Raw genomic sequence first — 19,848 nt, 5'->3', positions numbered from 1 at the left:
GGGAAAATATATGGCCAGATCTAGATGTGGTTTATTTATTCATACAACCCACATGCCAAATTCTATGAGGTGCCTTCCACTCTAGTCTCTGAGCACATTATCACTGCACAACTATCCCAATGCTTTGAAAAGAGAAGTCAATGGCTGTAAAAATGAAATAAAAGTTAATTAATTATAATATAATGGACACAGAAAGAACTGGTGGGATATAGTGGATGAGCAGCAACCTAGAAATAAGGACTTGTTAGGCACCATCTGTGGTTTTCAAGTTCTCTCCGGCTAACCTCATAATTAGCAAGGTTTTTCCAAGCTTTCCCAGAAAACTTTTGGAGAAATATTGGGATCTTACCAAGAGTTATCCGAGAGCCTTAAAAATTTTTTTAAAAAAAGCTTGAGAGAGCTCTCTGCCAGCTTTCTCTACCGATCACAGCCCTTTCCATAAACTTCACAATGTGAAGAAATGGAGTTAGAAGCAGGGGAGGCTTCAGCAACAGACTCCTCACTAGGGCTGGAGAAGAAATTTGATTCAGTTCCTATTTAAAGCTGCATTTATTAAATTTGCACTTTTTGACACTATCTGCAAACCGAAACAAAGCTATCCTTCAAAATTCACACTTAACTGAATTTTTCAATGTAGTTCTCCAGCCAACCAATGTTTATAAAAAGGCATATATCAGGGGGAAGTTTACATTAAAATGAAGTGAGTAGTGAAGATAGCTTACAGAAATGCATCCAATTGGAGGAAATTGCTTGCATAAATATGTACATTAGTCAAAACGCCATATGTCTCTGAATGAACACATTGTATATACTGTATTTTAATCTGTATTTTAACTAATTGTTTTTATGTTTTATTGTGGTTCTGTTGGTGTCAGCCACTTATGGCCTACTTGAAATGAGGCTGCACTTTAAATTTTAATACTGTATTTTAATCTGTATTTTAATTAATTGTTTTTATGTTTTATTGTGGTTCTGTTGGTGTCAGCCGCCCTGAGCCCGGTTTTTGACTGGGGAGGGCGGGGTATAAATAAAAATTTATTATTATTATTATTATTATTATTATTATTATTATTATTATTCATTAAGAGACATTCACAATGCTGGTGAATTTTCACAAGGTTTAGTTTAATTTTATAAAATGAATCACTAATTGCTGCAAAAATCTAGAGGACTGAATTTAAGATCTTGGGGGGGGGGAGGAATGAGAAACTGAGAATAAAAACTGCTCCCATCCCTATTCCTTACTTTATGGATTAATCCAGTGGTTGTCAAAGAGTGTGGCAGACCACACTGATGTGGCAGGAGAGGATGGCAAGTGTGGTGGGAAAATTCAAGGACAATCAACATTCTATTTTAGGAATGATTCTTTTTCTTATGAAGCTGCATTGTTTTACACTTTCTGGATGTCCTGTGATCATGTTATAAAGTTGTTGTGTTCTATGTTATAAATCAAACACTGCTGGGAGTTGTTTCATTTAGTTTTTCAATGTATTTCGTATCAATTGAAAATTTGGTCTCTACACTCCTTAGATCTACAAAATTAGACTAGAAAGTGCATTCTGGGGAAGTCTCTAGTACTGTGACATCTGGTTCCAGGCTTGCGAGGAAGTGAAATCATCCCCCAAAGAGGAAAATATTAGGGAGAAAACTAATAATAATTTAGGATAATCAAAGAGCAAGTTTTTTCTAGTTTTAGTCTGAATCTTTTTTTTTTCAGGGAGGGGGGTTGTGCTAGGAACACTTTCTGCGAAACCCTTTAATGCTCCCTGATTGTATAATTTTTTTAAGGATAGTTATTGAAAGCTCTCCATTACGGTCATCTGCTAGGAGCGGTTGGTCTGAGAAACATAGAAAGAACAAAGATATCCTGCAAATAATTTTCATTGTTTTTGGTTATTACCCAGGCCTTAATAACACTTCCCTCATAACCTTGTGGAATTCTATTCAAATATACACACCCACACCTTCTTCTTCTTAAAGAATATAATTAACAAAAAGAACAGAAGTAATTTCCCTTCCTGGAACTGTATCTGACATTCTAGTCATCTGGTGGTTAAGGGAATAAATATTCTGAAGAAAACAAAAGAATCACAGAGCTGCCTGGGACTCCCTTGGCCTTTACGAACCACCCATTGCTTTGTGGCAGGCATCACTAAACCTAAACGCTCTCTGACAGATTTTAGCTAAATATGGAAAACAGAGCAGAAACTCTGAAATCTTGGGTAACTCTGAAATGCTGGCTTTTGCATCTAATGCTCATATTTTTTGGGGGTGGGGTGCCATATTTTTATGATTTTGACCTCATTGCATATATTGAATTATTACTTTGAAACAGAGTCCGTGTCCTATGCTTACTCAGGGTTTGGAAGAAGACTACCTTTTCCATGCTGAAAGAAAAGGCAGAATCTGAGAAAACCCTCAACAAAACTCTGTTATTGTGCTTTGTGTGTGCCTGTGAGGGCCACAATGCATGCCAAATGGAAGGGAGGGGGACCCAGAAAAAAGTTGTCTAGTTATTTATTTTAAAATCTTATGGTCCGCCCTTCATCCTAAAATCCCATGGCGGGTTACAACAGCAGCTGCATAAAAGTATAAAAAAATTATGACAATAAAATAACAGTTCTCATAAAAATAAAAGCAGCCTGTCAGTTCCTGGGATCTAGGCATCCCGCAGCATTAGAAGGCTTGCCAAAAGAATTTTCATCTGGTCTTCAGCTGGCACATGCAGATGGCTATGTTCATGCCAGTCAAACCTCAAGGTGATGTCATGGAACAGTTATGCTTCCACTGTAACATGCTTCCTGAAAACCCAAACCCAAATTCTGGAAAGGAAAGATCCATTTGGATTGATCACAGTGAAGGAGCTTCAAAACCAGGCTCAATGCTCTCAACCGGGGTGGGGAATCTGTGGTTCTCTAGATGGTGTTGGGATTCCAACTCCCATCATCTATGATCATTAGCCATGCTGACTGAGGTTCATGGGAGTTGCAGCATTAACAACATCTTCTGGAGGGCCTACCTTCTGTGTCCAGGGCAGCTGTTTATCAGCTCCATCTGGTACGCAGGCTGAGACCCTATCTGCCCATGGAATGTCTAGCCAGAATGGTGCATGCTCTGGTTATCTCTCGCTTGGACTACTGCAATGCGCTCTATGTGGGCCTACCTTTGAAGGTGACCCGGAAACTACAACTAATCCAGAATGCGGCAGATAGACTGGTGACTGGGAGCAGCCGCCGAGACCACATAACCCCAATCTTGAAAGACCTACATTGGCTCCCAGTAAGTTTCCAAGCACAATTCAAAGTGTTGGTGTTGACCTTTAAAGCCCTAAATGGCCTCGGCACAGTATACATGAAGGAGCGTCTCCACTCCCATCATTCTGCCCGGACACTGAGGTCCAGTGCCAAGGGCCTTCTGGTGGTTCCCTCGCTGCAAGAAGCCAAGTTACAGGGAACCAGGCAGAGGGCCTTCTCGGTAGCGGCACCCGCCCTGTAGAACGCCCTCCCATCAGAGGTCAAAGAGAAAAACAACTACCAGTACCAGACTTTTAGAAGACATCTGAAGGCAGCCCTGTTTAGGGAAGCTCTTAATGTTTGACGGACTATTGCATTTTAATATTTTGTTGGAAGCTGCCCAGAGTGGCTGGGGAGACCCAGCCAGATGGGTGGGGTATAAATAATAAATTATTATTATTATTATTATTATTATTACTCTAAACTGCTTTCATCTTTGCCTTGTGAACTATGATTTTAAAACCAAGAGACTCCAAGAATGATCTGAAGGCACTTGATGCAACTCTGCTGCTGAAGCTAACACAGTCTGGCCCTGTATACTGCCTGGATGGGCTATATGAACCATATGCATGCTTCCTTTCCACAGAAGGCTCTGAATACTACAATTAAACCACTATTAATGAATTAATAGCAGGTGGTGCTGTGGGTTAAACCACAGAGCCTAGGGCTTGCCGATTAGAAGGTTGGCGGTTCGAATCCCTGCGATGGGGTGAGCTCCTGCCAACCTAGCAGTTTGAAAGCACGTCAAAGTGCAAGTAGATAAATAGGTACCACTACAGTGGGAAGGTAAACAGTGTTTCCGTGTGCTGCTCTGGTTCGCCAGAAGCGGCTTTGTCATGCTGGCCACATGACCTGGAAGCTGTACGCCGGCTCCCTCGGCCAATAATGCGAGATGAGCACTGCAACCCCAGAGTTGGTCGCGACTGGACCCAACGGTCAGGAGTTTCATGACCTTTACCTTTAATTACCTTTAATTACCTTCATTACCTTTACCTTTAATGAATTAATTGCACTTAGGTCTGGCTTTCAGCTCCTTGGGGAAACAGCAGGAGAAAAGTCAGTGCAACTAGCAAATAAAAAATTCCTTAGTACTATGATTTGACTACCTTTCTTCTTTTGCTGACTTTCTATTTAACTTTGTATTCTAGGAGCAGGAAGAATCCCACAAGTACATTGTGGTCTACAGAATTTCCAGTGTATTAAAAAGTCTCCTTTGTGTTGTCAACAGATATAACAGGAGCTTGGATTTCAAAACTCAATTAAGTTTTCTTTGTCACCCTTGAACAAATATGGAGGTAGAGCCAATTAGACAACACAACAGAGCATTATTAAAGAGACTAAGAGAACAAGCAAATTGTTTCATTTAGGACTGAACAGGGATGAGACAGAACGTCTCTATAACGAATTCTTGGTGCTTTAGGAGCTTTTTGGAGCTAACAGAGATGAGGAATGCATGGCGTGGAAAATTGTCTCCTGGAGGATGTCTCTGTGTGGTCTCTTGTTTTGGATAGAGAGTGAGCAAAGGTAAACCTTTTGTGATCATCGGTATTTATGCATAAAGAAGGATAGCATTGTGCTGAAAATCAAACCCTGCATTTAAGCTGGGAAGCGTATCAAGATTTTTTCCCTCAAGCTGGCAACACAAAAACCTGAATAGTTCTGCACCAATTAGCCCAAATGACTTTCAGATTAATCAGAAATGAAAAGCAGAACACTGAATATCAGAACTGGGCAGGGAAGAGGTAAGATAGTAGGGTGGGTAGAGGATGGGATGTTGACGAGAAATGATAGATATAGTGCTGTTTCAATCCCCTTCACTGATCTGAAAAAAAGTTCAGCACAGAAACCAGTTTAAGATGCAGTAGTCATATCATTTAATCTGCTTTCACTCTAGTGCAGGCTTCCTCAACCTTGGCCCTCCATATGTTTTTCGCCTACAGCTCCCATGATCCCTAGCTAGCAGGACCAGTGGTCAGGGATGATGGGAATTGTAGTCTCAAAACATCTGGAGGGCCGAGGTTGAGGAAGCCTGCTCTAGTGCCTTTCTATAGAATTACTATTCTTCATTCACTCATATTTTATGGGGAATCTATGCTGTTGCCAAATTGTTGCAGTCCAGTATTTTCTGTGTTGTCTTCTGATATTTTTCCTCATACCTACTATGAGGTGATTTCCCCCCACCCCAGCAATAAAACATAAAACATAATTGGAGCACTAATCTATCCAGTGTGGTTGGTCAAAGCACTAATGAGGCTTTTCAGCACTCTTGCGACTTTAATTAATTAATTTAATTAATTAAAAGGCCTGTTTGAATGGCCTGCTTGTTTTATTGCTTCTTGTTGATTCCAACTATGGGATCAGTACATGAACAACTACTTTTAATTGCCCAAATGTCAGTTTTTGTTTTCACAATGATGGAAGTCTCTGATCACTGGTTTCTTCTCGTGTTTTTCTTCTCATTTTTATAGAGAAATAACACTTTTTAATTATAAAAAATAGTACTACAAGAAAATCATTCATTAAGAGGCTATTAATTACTAATCTCCAAGCCCTGGTGAACAGAAGACTATTAATCATTCAGGATCTGAATGAACACTTTTAATGAACATTTCATCGGACCTTTCCAACAGTGCAATATCCTAGACATGTCTTCTCAGATGGAAGTCCGACTGACATCTTCTTATAAGTCAGTGGGAAAAGTTTGACCAGGGAGGAATGCATTTCTGGATGATATAGTGCCATAGTGAGTATATGTTGGAACTACAGTATATTCCAGCAATACCTCAACAACATTAAAGGGCTGCAGTGTAGAACAGCTGCTGATTGAAGTCATTGGAACTGATGTACAAGCACTGAATCACATCCAACAACATGTTCTTCAACACCAGCCATTAGGGTGTATAGTGTTAATATCTTCTCAGTCTAATCACACTATCCCATCCCACACCACAGCCTGTAGAACTAATTTGCCACATGTTCTCTGATATGTGATTTTAAATGAATGTGTGTTCTACTCATCACTCGGCAGGTTTGTACAGATGGACAAGGTTATCTGGAGTGAGAATACTCTTAAAACATGGCAGCAGCTTGGTAAATTTGGACTGTATGGGCTCAGTGCTTTTGGCAGATCCTACTCAGGATGTGTGTATTCAGGGTCAGCAAATATTTGAAGGACCTTACAGTGGACAGTGTTCTCGAAGCCACCAACATGAGTCTGACCAAACTGCGGGAGGCAGTGGAAGACACGAGAGCCTGGGGTCACGAAGAGTCGGACATGACTAAATGACTAAACAACAACAACAGTGTCCATATACACTAACGGCAATCTCAGCTCTCTGAGAGCTGGCCCTTATGAAGCCAAAACAGCACCAGCAATGCCTGAGATGGAAGAATCAGCAGGACTGGGGGACCCTGAGCAAGGATATTGAAGAGAAATTATAGATATGGTGCTGTTTTAAATACTTCCACTGATATGCAAGTAGTTCGACACACAAACCATTTAAGATGCAGTAGTCAAGCTCAATGGCCATGAAATATTGGCTGACTCCTTTTGGGGGAGGGAGGGGCAGGAGGTTGAGAACTTGGGGGGTGAAGAATGGAACAGAATGCCCCAAAGAGGAGCACTCAGCACTGCAACATTTCATGATAGGTTCCACTTCTTTTTAAGTGAAGACACATTAAGGAGTGTGCTTAAAGCATTAATTCATAACAGGCTTTGTTATGCCCATAGAAAGAGAAAGAGATTTATTACCTTTGCAGTTGCCCTTGTGGGAGATTTCTAGTTGAGGATCTTTGCATTTTGCCCGTTGGAATTCACACCGGGACAGGAAAGTCCTTCCATCAGAAGCGCACAGCGACTTTTGGGGGGACCCCGTGCATTCCAGGCTGCATTCTTTGTCCTTGTCTTGCTCCACTCTTAAAAACTTTAACAAAACAAAGTGGTGTAAGAGGCTGAAATCTGATCAAGCATTAATACTCTCCAATAATATTTTGCCTGTCATGCAGCCATCTGATCTCTACCTCACCACCTCCACTCCCCCCAAAAACACAAATCCTGGTTGTGAATTTATTTTTTCAAGGAGAGAAAACAGCAAATTAGCACTGCACAATGGTGAGCCTGGTGAGAATCCCAGCACCAGCCGGACTGCTCTGAGTTAGGGGTTCAGAAACAGGCCACAGAACCATGGCCTTTCTCCCCTAGTCTAGTCATGGGGCAGGTGGGTATCTCTGCAAGTCCTGCCTCTCTGCAGAAGCGATGCAGGTGAAACAGCCCTCTGGGGTCGCTTTCCTACTTAGATTAAGACTGCTATGTCACAATTCTATTTCAGCTTTTAGATCATGATCCTCTTGACATAGATTAGTTTCCTTTTTATTATGTGCAGTGCCTGGTACCCTTTTAAGTATTTTATAGACACATTAATAATGACAATGAACTGGAGCATTGGAATTTCTGAAGTTATGAATTGACGCCAGTGCAGAAATACTCTTGAGGGACTGGCATAAAAGCAGGAGACTTAATCATTGCCATCTATGGCAAGCAGTCACCAGATTTTTGTTAAATGTGAGTGTTTTCCAAAGTAAGCATATGGAGTCTGTGAATTATATCTAACTCCTTGTGTGCATTTTTTAAAAATAAAAAAGAATGTGCATCTGTAATAAATCCACTTAATTTCTGAGCTTCATCTGTGTTCTCCTTGCATTTCATCACACTTTATTATAAGCAAATATAAAAGCCTTACAGTAAGACATGATCATTATAATTTTCTGTAAATGGTGCAACAAAAATCACAGAATTCATTATTGACACAATATTCATATCCTTGGAATCCTAGCACAAGTTTAAAAATATAAAGGAACAGTAACAAACAGTAAGAACATTCTTTTTTGACACTTTCTACTTTGTTTAGCACTTTTTGAGCACCACCATGGATTGTCTGAGGCTCAACTTCAAGTTGAATACAATACTGGGCAACTAGGGATGGAGTGATAGTTCAATGTAGGGGTGCTCAACTTTGTAAGCTTCCCCAGTTAAAGTGTTGCACCACCTAGAGCAGGCATCCCCAAACTGCGGCCCTACAGGTGTTTTGGCCTACAACCCCCATGATCCCTAGCTAACAGGACCAGTGGTCAGGGATGATGGGAATTGTAGTCCAAAACATCTGGAGGGCTGAAGTTTGGGGATGCCTGACCTAGAGCATGTATACTCTTCCTAATTACTGCTGACATATTACAGCCCAGGTGTAACCCTTCAGGTGGAGAAGATGCCTCCACTGGTTTGCATAAGGGGTGACTTGAAGGACAATTCATGGTGGGAAATATTATTGAGATGCTGGTCACAGAGGAAGAAGGAAATTGCCCATCCACAGACAAAACTTGGTGCATAAAGATTCCCAAAGGGGATAACTTTCCAATCCATTATGTTGTCCCATAAGCTGTCCTTCAGTTCGGGGGAGGAAACAATTCTATTTAGGGAGAGAGGGACAATCATTTTGAGTGCTTACAAAAGACTTCACGTTTTGCCAGTGCATAATGGGACCAGAACGTTCACCAAAAACAAAACAAAACCCAACATCCACCTGCCAAACTCCAGTATCTTTGAGCTGAACTTCATTCAGAGGTCTTCTTCTCTTTAGCAACATCACAGCCTTCAATTGCATTTTCACCTTTGTTGTGGGTCCCTCCCTTCTTCATAGCACTTATAAAGTGATAGAAGTAAATATGGATGTTCTTTGGGAAATGGCAATGCAAAAACTCATGATAAAAGGTGGTCATTTCAGAAAGGAACCTAGATGTGCCTAACACATAAAAACTTTTTTGAGAACAGCCGGACATAATACTGGGCCAAATCTGAAAAGCACTCTCATTTCTGTTCCCAGCTCATCTTTTTATTACTATTACTTCTATTCACCACCACCACCACCTTTTATCTCACTTTCTATTAACCTCCAGCACCTCCTCTAGCCCTTTTCCCTGAGAGGAGGGAGACCTTCTTTTCACATTTCTCTGTTTTCCATCCACCTGTACTCAGCATGCAAGGAGATGCTGGGGCTAGCATTTGGCCAACCAAAAGGTAGCTGGAAGGCACAACAGATAAGTGAGGATGAAATGGGCAGGCTGTGGCACTGAGACCCACCAGAGACGAAACAGTGATCTAGAAGTTAATCTTCCATGCGGTATCATGGTGGAACTGGTGACTTCATATCTGGCTACCAGAAAATAATGGTTTGCAACCAAGTCCAGGCACAATTTGTTATGATTTATTTCTAACAATAAAATACACGCAGTCCCTGGTTTCATCAAAGTACTTCATAGGAAGAAGAAAATTGCTGTAAAGGGGATTAGAAACCCGATCAGCCTTATTTAGAGTGAAAATCTCTTTGTCATTAATTTCAGTGCTGGCTCCATCCCCTGCTTCCTTTCAAAGCCAATGCTTCCTGGTTATAATCCTGTTCCAGACATGTACTAATGATTTGGTTACAAAATATTTTGGTGCCTGCATGAAAACATCTAAACTCCAGACATAGCCTGCCTGCATCCTAGTGTGACTCAACAATATTTTGCAAAAACAAATAATCTCTACTCCAGTACTGTTCAGCCCGGTTTTTCCAAGTTAAACATTTAGTGCAGAGCTGACATTAAGATTTACAAACTGGACCCAAGCTAATGGAACTGGCTTGGGGCAATTTCAAGAAGTCTGAAAGCAGTGCCTGCTCCTTGATACACACCTGAACAGCTACTCCATTGACCCTATGCTTTCATTCTCAGTCCAAAATAGCTAAAAACAACAAGAAGCACACACCATATAATTACAATACCAATTATATCACCATCATTTCATACAGTGAATGTTTATTGAAAAATGAGTTTTCGTTTGTCTATTGGCAAGTTGTTTTGAAGGCTTCTGACCCCACCATCCAGATGTGCCAAATGAAAAATGACACATTATAGCAAAATTACTTTTTAAACTTAATTTGTTAATCTGCTCCCAGAGATCCACCAACTTCATATGAAGAGATGAGGATCTGGCAACCATGATATATGCCTTTATTTCCTCAAGGCAGAAATCCTCTCCATGTGTGGTTGCCTCCTGAAGACTGTTGCAGAGTTTCATCTGACAGAGGAATACATTATCCCAATGCACCAATGTCTGCATTAGCTTTCTGTTCCCTTCCAGGAATTACAATTCAAGGTGCAGGGTTGTTTTTATTAAACTATTGTTTAACAGGTAACAGGTGCTAACTGCTGATCAGGAGCAGCCAGCAAGGTGGCGCGGTACGGTAGAGATGTCCTTCTAACAGTGGTGTCACAGCTTTTTGCCATGACGGAGCAGGGTGACAGCTTGGTTGGGACTGTGTGCATGTACCGGCAGAGCCAGTGTGGCACTCCTGCAAGCACACCCACACAACCCTGAACTTGCCGCTGACCTGCTCCATCTCCATCTCATCCCAGTAAGTGTCCATGAAACTAGTGTTGGGAAGGATAGCTCCATGGCACTGCCCCACTACGCCAGCCACTCGTTAATGATGGGCAACTCTTCCTTCTCAAGGTTCCTTACCTTTAAACAAGACTAAACCGCTGAGCCTCTTGGACTTGCTGATCAGAAGGTTGGCAGTTTGAATCCCTGCAACAGGATGAGCTCCCGTTGCTCGGTCCCAGCTCCTGCCAACCTAGCAGTTCGAAAGCATGCAAGTGCAAGTAGATAAATAGGTACTGCTGCGGTGGGAAGGTAAACGGCGTTTCCGTGCGCTGCTCTGGTTTCGGTGTTCCATTGCACCAGAAGCAGCTTAGTCATGCTGGCCACATGACCCGGAAAAGGTGTCTGCGGACAAGCGCCTGCTCCCTCAGCCTTTAAAGCAAGATGAGAGCCACAACCCCAAAGTCGTCTGCAACTGGACTTATCTGTCATGGGTCCTTTACTTTTTTTAGACCACACAGTCCTTTAAAGAGTGGACTGTCCTCTGCAATATAAAGGCACTACAAATGCCTTTCCTGAAGGCAGTTCCAAGGGAAGGGGAAGAGAATACTGTATTTTTCTGACAAATTTTCTCCACACACACTCGAACCACAAGGAAGATTTGATTTGGGTGACAGAGCAGGAGCCAGTGAAGACCACCGAAACCTTCCCCAACTAAATGTAGCTTTTTGGATAGGACGGGGCAGCATTCCTAGAGGCCATGATTACTTTGAGGAAATGAAAAACAAGGAAAGGTTTGGAAAAGCTGGTGTAGCCCTTCCCCTTGCTCTGCCTGGGGTGATAGCCTCCCATCAAATGTCAAGGAAATAAACAACTATCTGACTTTTAGAAGACATCTGAAGGCAGCCCTGTTTAGGGAGGCTTTTAATGTGCAATAGATTATTTTACTTCATTTTTCTGTTGGAAGCCGCCCAGAGTGGCTGGGGAAACCCAGCCAGATGGGTGGGGTATAAATATATTATTATTATTATTATTATTATTATTATTATTATTATTATTATTATTATTTGCAAAGGTCTGAACCCCTCTTCCTCTCCAGCCCATCAATCTTGACAAGCCCCTAGTTACCATTAGAAAAGTGGCCCTTCTGCTTCTATTTACACACATCTGCAGCCCTGTTACACTTCACTAGTATAATTGAGTCCTTTAAAGCTTTTTATCCTAATCCACACAATAACTCTTCGGAGTTATTCTATCACAACAGGATCAGATTGGGTTGTTACACTTTAAAAAAAAGTTTGCTTTTTAAAGGGCTCAAATCTTTTATATTTCTGAAGCAGAAAAGAATTATATGGCAAGATTTTGGTCTGTAAAACGACCATGTGTTATTCTTTAGGGGGGGGGAAATCCCACTCACATGTACTGTATCTTTTTACCCTCACTGGTTCGCTTTTTAAAGGCCTCGTTACAGCATGCACACATGGAAACATTTTATAGGATCTGGCTGTTAAACAAATTTTCCTGATAGGGCCATGAGTAGGATCCTACATTATTTTAAGTATAGATTGGGTTCTGGAAAAAGCTATGCTGTCAACGTATTTTACATATTGTTTTAATATGTTGTTGTGTGGAGTGCTGCTGTTTGGGGTTCCATCCAGCTAGCTCTGGCCGTTTCCATGATAGCCCCTTCCATGTCCCCTCTCAAGCTTTTCCCCTAAGAGACACTCAGCATTTTGTGGATGCCTAGCACGCTCAGTCCTCCTCGTGTCTTCTTGGAATTCACAACCCTTGCAGGTTGCTTTCCTAAAACATTTCATAGTTCTGCAAACCTTGGGCATCCCTCAAGTCGGCTGGTATTGTCTTATGTGCGGTTAGTGCTGTTTCAGCAGCATAAGAATCTGTCCTCAGAGATTGAGTATGCTATTAGTATACAGGGTGGGTTTTGATCTTCACCCTGAGTATAATTGCTATTGTTGCCTCTTCCCCACTTTAAAGAATTTACTGTGTGTGCATGCATGTGTGCCTCAAATTTCCCACAATGTCAGTATAAAATGCCTCCCCAAAACACTGAACGAATCTTACCTAGGGGATTTTGTACATCTTGTAGCAGGCTAGGAAAACTAGCACCAATAATCTGGAGTTCATGTACCAGATCCCATAAAGAAAAGTTCTTATTTCTTCTTTTTCTAGGTAAAGTTTGCCTCTTTTCTGCACAGTTGCGGAACGGAAAACCAGGGAAGTAATGGGTTTACTGATGTTTAGACTAGTCGCGTATCCATCATTATAGAATAACAGAATTCACTTAAGCAAAAGCCAGTTAAAGCAATAAACCTTTCAAAAAATAACACACCAATGTAAAACATATCAGTCAAAGCAGAGTCATATTTAACAATCAATTTTCTGTGCCTGTATCCTGCAGTTTTAACACAGTCTCAAATCCAGCTGAAAGCAACCGAGTTGAACCTCCAGCACTAAGGGAACAAAGCAAAATAAAGTCTAATTGACAGGCAGCTTGGAATTGACCTTGGGAACAAACTCAAAGTGCTCTGCATTTTGCAGCTGATTCTTCAGCCATACTACAGTTCAACGGAGGCAGGGAGTTACACTTCTTGGAGAGGTGGCATGAAACAGGAGACATCCATACATGGTTATCTGAAGATTTCCCCCGGCTTTATCTATGACTATAGCTGATATCAGCATATGACATCCTTCGGCAGCTACTAGGGTACCAAAACTTTGGTAGGGCTATGTCAGGTGGCAGGGGAACCAACCCCCATGGCAGGCTGCCAGAAACGGATAAGACAAGGAAAAAGTTCTTACCATCTGCTTTTTATTCAATATTTACAGAATTTAAGAATGCAGTCTCTTGGAATAATGGTGTTGTCCCGAGTAAATCTCCACCCTGCTTTTCTTCCACTTCCTCATTAATCAACAGCATCCGTCCCTTACGGTGGCTGCTCAGGGCCATCTGTCTCTGAGCTCTTTGCTCTCCTACTTTTAAGGCTCACCGGGTTCTGGTAGATGGTGGGTCTAGAATGCTTTCTAGTGATAACATGTCAGCCAGCTGCTCCTGCTCTGCCCTCCTCCTCCTCCTCCTCTCCCATTATTTCTCACCTTTTCCCCTCATCTTCCTCTGAGCTGTGACCTCCCTCCAACCCCTGTTGTAATTCTGGTCTGTCTTCTTTTCTGGAAGGGTCAGTCTGGGGTGGTAGTCTCTCCACCATTCCACCTCAGCCCAGTTCCTGACAGGCTACCACTGTTACTTATCCTAGCCCTTCTCCTTTTAAAAATATCACAACCTGGTACTCCAAGGTAGCTGGATCTAGGTTTCCCTCACAGTGCCTTCTTAGTGCTGCTACATGAGAGGAATTGTAGGAAATTAAAATGGTGGGTAGACCTGGCCACCTGGCACTGCTTTGAGTGTATGGCCGCTGCAGGCTGTCACTATAGCCAGGTAAGCCTACTGGAAGAAGGGGCCTCCTGATGAAGGAGGGGTCCACTTTGGTAAGGGCCCAATCAAACCTGGAGCTAACACTGACCCTCTCCCCAATATATGTAAGTCAGGAAGTTACCTCTTGATCAGGTACAGAGGGCATCAATGATTAAAGCATGTAGCTATGGCGACCATGTACTCTTCTATAGTGTTAGGGCTGCCAGAGTGTTCACATCTAATAACCCTAATTAGATGTGAACACTCTGGCAGCCCTAACACTATAGAAGTGCGATACTTAGGAGGATCCCCAAACAAAAAATTAAGGAAGAGTGGAAATATGTAGATGATTACTTTTATAAACAAGGTATACATTCGAAGTTGGTGATATGTTTAGAATGAAATGCACAAGCTGGTAAAGTAAGTGGAAATTATAAGGAAATCGGATATGGTTTAGATTTCAAATGATAAGGGAAAGTCTAGTAGAAATTATTGATGAGAGGGAACTGATCTTAAATGTTTGGAAGTTGATATTTTTATTTTCAATTTTATTCTTTTTTCATATTTTTCACATTTTTTCATATATATATATATATATATATATATATATATATATATATATAATTTTTTCTTCCTTCTTCCTTCTTTTTTCTTTTTCTCTTTTCCCCTTTTTTCTTTTTCTCTTCTTTTCATGTATTGATTGGAGATTATGCTTCCTTATGTTTTAATTATGTTATGTTATGTTTCACGTTATATTATTTTGTATTATTCTGTAATTTTAATATGAAAATAAAGCTATTTTTTTAAAAAAAACACAACAACAACAACAACAACAGAGTGTTCACATCAAAAAGGATGGAGATAGATTCAACAAATGTGGACATATCTTGTCGGACTTACCACCTGCCACACGGGACAGGTTTTGCTACTATGTGTGAACACAACCTGCATCCCACAAACATGGTCAGTGCTGCAGGTGTTTAACTGCCAACACAACTAGTTGTATTCCACAACCTGCTGCACCATACAGAACAATGTAGCAATCCTTTGTAGCTATGCTTCACAGAAGAAGATTGGTAAGGGAAGGGGAGCTGCCTTTGGGGCAGTCAGTCTATTATTACTAATCTCACTGCAGAACTCCAAACGTTTCAAGGAAGCCTTGAGCACTCAGAAACACATCTAGCAATTACTGCAATAGATCATGACACCCTGAGCTGTTCTCACGTCCATGAATATCTTTACAGAAATTCTGTGAGAGTAAACATGCTCAGAAGAGCCTTTCCGTCCCACAACTCTATAATTTTAACTGCCCAGAGAACCTCAAGGAAATCTTACTCTACATCCATATTTTACCTGAACAAAGTTACTAAGTTTTTAATTGTCACTTTCCTACATTACATCACAAAATTCATTATTATTATCATCATTATTATTACTATTATCATTTGCCTTGAAATCCTCAACTTCAACTACACAAGTTCCTCAACTTCATTTGGCTGAGGCTGATGGCAGTCAGTGTCCATCAACATCCAGAGGCCCATCTCTGCCCTAAATACCCTTATTAATACCATCCTGCTCTCATTAAGAGCAATTGACGTTCCCCTTAATAAAAGAGGTGTCTAGGTTGAAAACTTCGCTTTTCCTAAAATAACTTGGAAGCAGAAGCTGATACTACTGCTTGCCTTGTCCAGTAGAATGACTTTATTTGAGGGTGGCTGATAGTTTAAAAGGGGAGGCAGAGTCATAGGCAGGATGTGGTCTTGTGCCTGTCTGCAGGAGCCAAACCAATTATGTTTGATGAGTCCTATATCCCTTAATTAGGGCTATAAGTGTTTCAATGGGACTACTAAAAAATAAGTGGTTTAGAGCCTGTGGTCTAAGATGGTTATAAAGATCTCAGGAAAAATAAATAAAATATCAGATGTGTGTCAAGTATACAAATTATGACATGCAGAGCATGTCCAGTGAGTTACTATAAACAATATTTCTTTTCCCTGATGACTGTAATAATAGCACAGTCAGGTAATAATTTCATGCCTGGACTTGAGACACTGGAAAATCTTTCTAATGGGGTGGAACGTGGCTTGTGGCTGAGGAAAAGCACATCCCAATCTATGGAAGACCAGATGTGTAAGTAGTGAGAAGTACCGGTTTAAGGGGGGAAATTGAGAGATAAAGAAAGATAAGAAATGAATGTGCAGAAGTGATCTTCTCAATGCAAAAAAGAGGGTTCGGATTTCTACAGTTTCATACTCTGATGGTTACCAAAAAAGAGAAGAAAAGTGAAACATCACCACTTTGTGAACCCACAAAGGGAAGTGTGATTTAAAACCCACAGGGAGAACCTGTAGAGGCAGGAAATAATGGTATTTGATCTATTGAGCACTTTGACCTGTGCTCAAGGATCGAAGCTGGCCACCCATTTGTTACTGGACCAAGTTCAAGGTGTGGCTGGCTTGGGACCAGTTTGCAGAAGCAGCTGCACTGCCACACATGTGACCATTCAGTCCCAGAGTTTGCATTTTAACTAGTGCCACATTTACCCCACATTTGCAAGGAGTCATTCCATTACTGTGGCAGCACTAGTGCTCTGGAACGCCTGCCTTATGGGCATTAGGCAGGGACCTTCACTAGACTGTTCTTAGATGCCTCCTGAAAACTTTCTTGTTTCAGCAAACCTATCCAGACACAGGATTCACTTAGATTTGTCTTAAGTGTTTCGTTGCGTCTATCAGTGTTTTTAATGATCATTTTATACAGTCAGACGGGCAGGGCACGAATAAAAATTGCTGCTGCTGCTGCTGTTTTTCATTGTATTTATGTATTATAGTCTTGTTTTGTATGTAATTCAACTTGTATGCCTCTTGGAGATTTTATTTTTTTTAAGGCAAGTTGTCTACACATTTTTTAAATAAATTTGTGCTGTCTTATGGTATGAAAACAGTAGTGTGTGTGTGTATGTTTCCTTAAGTTAGGTAGATAAGTTACAGTGAAGTACACATGGCTCTGTGAACACTATTCTTATAATCAACCTGTCGATCTTTGTGAAAATATTATGGCAGCACACTTGTTGCTGCCACACATACTGGGCTGAGCCTTTAAATGAAACCACATGGTCTTTGAATATATCATACAATAAAAAGGAGGGAATGTTCCCAAGGCCCACAGTAGACAAAAAAGCCTTTCATACACAGCTCCAACATCACAGCTCTGACATCAGTTCCTCGAAATGAACAAGTGTGCATTTTGTGATTGCGCAGTGATACAAAGCTGGTGAATTCCACACTGAGAGGGAGGCAGAAGGTGAGAGATAATGCAGACACTGACTTGTCAACTGGCCTCCTGGCAGGATCTGATAAGAAAAAGCAAGGCAAGCCACCAGCCATGCCTTTGACCTCTCCACTGTTCACCACAGGTGGCTAGGAATTCCACACAGGAGACTGCATGGGATTCCATCTCTAACCAAGAGAGAGAATGGTTGGCTCTGTTTCCATGCTGGCTGTAGAAAGAGTGAAGCCCTTTCCCCTCTGGCCCAGCATGACAATGCAGGAGGCTGCTAGAGGAGGGACAGAAAGATTGAGCTATCCCTTCTCCACCAGCTCACTTGGCTTCCCTTCCTCCCTGGCCACCACAGCCATGTGCTTTTACCCACTGGGGGAGGAAGAGGGGTGCGGGGAGAGCACACGCCCCCAGGGCACACGTCACGCTCCCAGGACATGCTCCAGCCCTGGTGCCAGAGCATGAAGCTCTGCCACTGCTTTTTATACCATGAAAATCTTCACCTGTGTATTTCCTCAACTTGAGCAGCCATCAGAATCACAGGGGCAGGTCAGTTGAGATCTCTAGGTATTATTGCATTTATGGGATTGCACTCTGCTGTCCATATAAACAAATGAATGATTCCAGCAACACAATCTCCCACAGAGATATGACAGCATTTGGAATAGATCCGGTGGAATTTCATCTCCTGGTTCATCAAAACACACATAAAATCAGATGAACTGGGGTTAGGAATGTGCTCACATCTTCTATAGCAATCCTTAGGGAGGACCTAAGGAACGATGGTAATCTGCACCCATTTGGACTGTAAACTGCTGTGACAGCAGCAGAATTTACTGAGGGTTGAACCAGGAAGGCTTGACTATTTGTTCTCTGCTTAAAATATTATTTTACCATTAGATCAATGGTGTTAAACTGAAATGTTCACATTTTGAAATCTATCTGTCGTGAACAGAGGACTTCAATGTTCATTCCCCAACTAGTTGGATTAAACTGTCTACCCTAAACATATATTTATTCAGAAGTAAATGCCACTTAGTTCATTGAATTTACTCCTAACTGGGTATGTGCAGGATTGCAGCCCTAGTGAGGGTTCCCCCCCCCATGAGCAAACTTGTTCCTTCTGCATATTCATCACGTTCCTTCTCAGTTTCAGAAAGCTGTAGACAACATGTTTAAAATTGCAACAAGGGTATTAGTTACAAGAACAAGATTACTGAGTTTAAAGGGAGGGTGGACTGAAATTCAACAAGCATTTTACCCCCTGGAATGTGTCCCACTTTACCAGTCCTCTATTTGAGGGGGAGCTGTTCTGTCTAGGTTAAGGATAAAGAGTCCTAAGAAAGGAGAGCAGGGGACTTGAAGCTTCCCATCAACTATCAGCAGCTGAACAGCAGATTCACACTGCATCACACTGTGGTGACATGTATTATACTTCTATTTATAGTAATCATCTCAAAAATTGCATATATTCACATCAATTTGTACAAGCAATTTCCCACTGCAAATCTATGCTCCCTTTCGTACTTTTCCATATTGCATTTCCCTTCTTATGATGGGTAAGTGGCCACCCTACTTCCTTAGAAACAATTGTTGCTGAAGAACCATTTTACACCAGACCTACTATAAAGCGGGATTGGACCAATTCCCAGAGGGCTAGGTCCGTCAGTGGTCTGTTAGCCATGATAGCTAAATGGAACTGGTAGTATACCTCTGGAATGAAAGTCACTGGGGGGAAAAATCGTAAAGGGGAGGTTGCTTCCCTGCCATAGAAGTATCAGGATGACCAATGTCTGGGAAAGGATAGGAACCTCTAAGTAGTTTTGGTCTAATCCTCCCAGAGAGGTTCATCTAGTGCCCTTCTTTTCTTACCAATCCAATGAGATTTCTTGTGCCCATTTTGTAAACTGACAGGGTGTACAGTAATATACAGTGGAACCTCGGTTTATGAACACCTCGGTTTACGAATTTTTGGTTTACAAACACCGCGGAGCCATCTGGAACGGATTAATTCAGTTCACATTACTTTCAATGGGAAAGTTCGCTTCAGTTTATGAACGCTTCAGTTTATGAACAGACTTCCGGAACCAATTACATCCATGCTTCGGGTTAAGTACGCTTCAGGATGAGTACTCCGCGGACCCGTCTGGAACGGATTAATCCACTTTCCATTACTTTCAATGGGAAAGTTCGCTTCAACTTATGAACGCTTCAGTTTATGTACTCCGCGGACTGTCTGGAACAGATTAATCCACTTTCCATTACTTTCAATGGGAAAGTTCACTTCAGTTTATGAACGCTTCAGTTTAAGTACTCCGCGGACCGTCTGGAACAGATTAATCCACTTTCCATTACTTTCAATGGGAAAGTTTGCTTCAGTTTATGAACAGACTTCCGGAACCAATTGTGTTCATAAACAGAGGTACCAATGT

General features: G+C 41.5%; 1 protein-coding gene across 1 annotated transcript in view; it reads right to left on the bottom strand.

Moving 5' to 3' along the window:
• The window catches only part of SMOC2 (SPARC related modular calcium binding 2), a 148,695-nt gene that overhangs the window by 89,115 nt on the left and 39,732 nt on the right, over positions 1 to 19,848 (bottom strand). Inside the window, exon 2 of the mRNA XM_035108528.2 lies at positions 7,045 to 7,216. Within this exon, the coding sequence (XP_034964419.1) occupies positions 7,045 to 7,216 (172 nt within the window). The remainder of the gene's footprint in view (positions 1 to 7,044; positions 7,217 to 19,848) is intronic.

Source organism: Zootoca vivipara, chromosome 3 (genome assembly GCF_963506605.1).
Source record: "Zootoca vivipara chromosome 3, rZooViv1.1, whole genome shotgun sequence".
Taxonomy (NCBI): domain Eukaryota; kingdom Metazoa; phylum Chordata; class Lepidosauria; order Squamata; family Lacertidae; genus Zootoca; species Zootoca vivipara.
This window is presented reverse-complemented; position numbering and strand designations above follow the sequence as displayed.